Source organism: Carlito syrichta, unplaced genomic scaffold, assembly GCF_000164805.1.
Source record: "Carlito syrichta isolate Samal-C Ts95f unplaced genomic scaffold, Tarsius_syrichta-2.0.1 Scaffold62083, whole genome shotgun sequence".
Taxonomy (NCBI): domain Eukaryota; kingdom Metazoa; phylum Chordata; class Mammalia; order Primates; family Tarsiidae; genus Carlito; species Carlito syrichta.
In genome coordinates this window covers 9,636-13,376 of record NW_007006179.1, presented here as the reverse complement: position 1 = coordinate 13,376, position 3,741 = coordinate 9,636, and the positions used below count along the sequence as shown (strand labels likewise).

Here is a 3,741-nt window from a genome sequence, read left to right as displayed (position 1 = left end):
AATCATTATACATTCCCCTCTGATTCTTTTTCCATTTTTCCACATTTTCCACATGAGTAAACTCTGAACATGACAAACTCCTCTATTCTCCTGTGAATCAATTTGACATTGATAGGACTTCCAATGGTGGCATTTCTAAGGGCTCTCTCACACTTCTTAACCTGTCAGTTTTCTCATAGAAGTTGGGTTTAGACACTCCTTTTATTTTTTGAAGCACACATAGGGTGGGGAGAGCAAAAAATCCAGGAATTTATTTATTAAAAATTGTGTATTTATTCTTGCATGGTTAAACATTAGTCGCCTTCCAAGTACTCTTTGTTTCATGCATTATACCTATCAAGACACTTTTTCCACTGGTCAAAACAGTTTTTGAACTTGTCAGTTTTGATGCCTTTTATGAAGAGGAACCCCCCAACAGAGAAATTTGTTTATAAAAAATTGTGTATTTATTCTTACACGCTTAAACTTTAACCACCTTCAAAGTACTCTTTGATGCAGTGTGCACATCAAAACACTTCTTTCACTGCTCAGAACAGTTTTTGAACTTGTCAGTTTTGATGCCTTTTAGTGCTTCTGACATGTTTCTGTTTTGCTTCTTTGACATTGGCAAGACATTTCCCTTCGAGGACTTTTTTTCATCAGGGAAACAGCAACAACAAAAAGGTGCCTGGAGCAAGATCGCGTGAATAGGGAGGGTAGGGCATGGGGGTCATGTCATTTTTGGTCAAAACTGTTGAACACTCTGCACAGTGTGGGCAGGTGTGTTGTCATGGTGCTTCCACACATCAGGACATTTCTTTCTCATATCATGACATGACCTTCTCAAAACTTCCAGATGAAAACTTTAGTTGACTGTTTGATCTGGAGGAACAAATTCCAAGTGTGCTACAAGGGTACCCCCGCTTCAAAAGATAATTCTGGGGTTTTTTGAGGTCACCCCTCCTATAGAGAATCACAGCCCCTCCTACAGGAGTTCTTAAAGTGGGCCGAATATTGGAGTCACTCTGGGAGTGGTAACAACTACTAATGCCTGGCTCTTGCTTAGAAAAATTCTGACTTTGTTGGTCTGAGGTATGGCTTGGGTATCAGAATTTTGTAAAGCTCCTCAGGTAATTCTAATGGGCAATGAAACTTGAAACCCATTTTCTTAAACCAATTTTCTCTTTCTCCCTCCCTGTCTACCTCTCCTTCTTCCCCTCCCTCTCCCTCTCTCTAGCTGTCTCTCTCACTGGTTTTGATGAAAGCTGCTATGAGGCAGAGAACCATGTGGCAAAAAATTGATGGCAGTCTCCATTCAACAGCGACAAGTAACTGAGGCTCTCGCTCCAGTGGCCCTTGGGAACAAGAGAGGGAAACCTGTGACACCATTCTCATTTTACAGCTTTTTCTGGGGTCCGATGAGGATAAAAGTAAACCGAAATAGCATTTTGGCTAGCTTCTCCTTTCATCCTATCCTGCTTCCCACAGGAGAAACTTCTTCTGACAGCACTTCCTTGTACAAACACCCCTGTTTCAGGTTCTGCTCTTAATGAATCCAACTTAATACACCCCTTAAATGCTGGGTCCTTTAGGATAAGAGTCATTAACGTGGCACTTGTGTCTTAGCCCCAAGATATAATAATGTGGAAGAAAAAAAAAATTAAAGGCAATTAGTCTAAAAACAACCGTGCAAAAATTGAAAGGAAGAAACTGCAAAATGTTCAGAAGGTATGCCTGTTCAGTTGACAGCAAACTGAAGAGTTGACCTTCACACCATGGTAACCATTCAACATCATATGAAAAATGTTTTGAAAGGCATTCACACTGAGATTAGGAACACTGGGGTTTTAGGCTGGATGTTTTCTGGGGAAGACCCAGAAGCAGGAGTTTGAAAGCAAGTAATGTCTTTGGGGAACTTGGGAAATGATTGAAGGAAGACAAGTCATTGTAAGATGAGTTAATGAGCAAAATACCTCTACAGGCAGCTGGGGTTCAGTCCCGCTGAGGACCTGGAAGGCATCCCCCCGCCCCCACCCACTAGAGGGGAGGTAAACTAGGGCATGTATTTAACAGCTTCCACTCATGAGTAGGGTGGCGCTGCTGGAGGCTTTAACTCTCCAGCTCAGAGCTTCCTCTAAAATCCTCTTTAGAGGCTTTAGAGTCCAGGTGCTTCCTCTAAAAATCATCTTCCTATGCTAGAATAAGGAGTCTTGAGGGAATGGAGGTGGAGCCCTGAAACCATCTGCTTGGTCTTCGCCCTCTGTAGAGAACAGCAGAAAAATGGACAAGTAAGGAGAAGGATTCAAGGAGAATAAGGAGACATGATGACTGTATATGTTTTGCCTGGAAAATTAAGATTTGTTTAAGAAGGAGGAGTATCTCCATATGAGATTGTAGCAGAGACAGATAGTGCAATTGGGACGATGCGGTAGTTGACAGTTTTCAGAGAACATTCAAACTTGTGTTCGTTTGGTGGAGAGAGAGTAACATGATTGGGGTATGATATATTTGGTGCAGACCTTAAACTAAGAATTAATTGGCCTGAGGTTTTCTGATTAGTTTCATGTGATTCAGCTCATAGATGGAATACAGCAAGAATGCTGCCTGATGGGGACCAGGTGGAAGCATGTCAGAGCCTCAGCAACAAGAACTGCTAGAGCAGGTTGGGCAGCAGCAGGAGGTCTGGCAGTAGCTGGGGCAACAGCAGCTTGAGATGCAACAGCTGGGGCGGCAGCAGGTGGGCTGGCAGCAGGTGGACTGGCAGCACTGGGGCCTGCAGCAGCTGGAGATGCAGCAACTGGGGCGGCAGCAGCTAGAAATGCAGCAGGAAGGGCGGCAGCCGGTGGGCTGGCAGCACACAGATTGGCAGCACTGGGGCCTGCAGCAGCTGGAGGTGCAGCAACTGGGGCGGCAGCAGCTAGAACTGCAGCAGGTGGGCTGGCAGCAGGTGGACTGGCAGCAGCTGGGGTGGCAGCAACTGGGAACGCAGCAGGAAGGGTGGCAGCAGGTGGGGCGGCAGCAGGTGGACTGGCAGCACTGGGGCCTGCAGCAGCTGAACACACAGCAGCTGGGGCGGCAGCAGGTGGTCCTGCAGCAGGTGGTCTGGCAGCAGCTGGGGTGGCAGCAGGTCACCTGGCCACAGCCCTGGTAAGAGCAGACGGAGCCGCAACAGGAGTTGCACATAGTATCAGAGAGTGGACGTTTGGCCTAGTGTCCAGGAGAATGAGTTTCATGAGCTTGAGTGTCTCTTGACACATGTCCCTTTTATACTCAGCTGAGGAGCCTTTATGTTTATGGCAAGACAATTTCCTTATTTTCATTTATATGACACAAATGGAATTAACAAATTATATCGTTGTGTTTTTCTAACAAAAGTTCCCAACATACAGAAAATAATTATTTCCTTTTTCTCAGGTATCCTGGTGTTCCCACGAGTCAACTCTTTTTTGGTTTCCTTGGTTTCAGTGTTTCATGACTTCAGTACCTGGGTATCATGTGACATGGAAGGGCCACTCTCTTGTCTGTCTCTCACCTTGATATGATTTGGGGAGGGCTGATGGGGCTGAGATCCCTAGTGGAGAAGTGTATATATCAGACAGATGGAATGCTGAGAGGAGAAAAGAAAGTAAGCTTCCTTTATGAGTGTGAAAAATGAGGAAGTTCATGATTCATCTCGTGTATTCTGGGTGGTCACTGAAATAATGGTGGCTCAGCCTGTAATTCTGCGCTTTGGGAGGCTGAGGTGAGTGGATTGCCTGAGCC

At 45.4% G+C, this 3,741-nt stretch overlaps 1 protein-coding gene across 1 annotated transcript in view; it reads right to left on the bottom strand.

The window, feature by feature from the left end:
* Positions 1 to 2,616: 2,616 nt before the first annotated feature.
* LOC103252134 (keratin-associated protein 4-6-like) overlaps positions 2,617 to 3,741 on the bottom strand; it is a 5,385-nt gene continuing 4,260 nt past the window's right edge. Inside the window, exon 2 of the mRNA XM_008050747.2 lies at positions 2,617 to 3,096. Coding sequence (XP_008048938.2) covers positions 2,617 to 3,096 — 480 coding nt within the window. The remainder of the gene's footprint in view (positions 3,097 to 3,741) is intronic.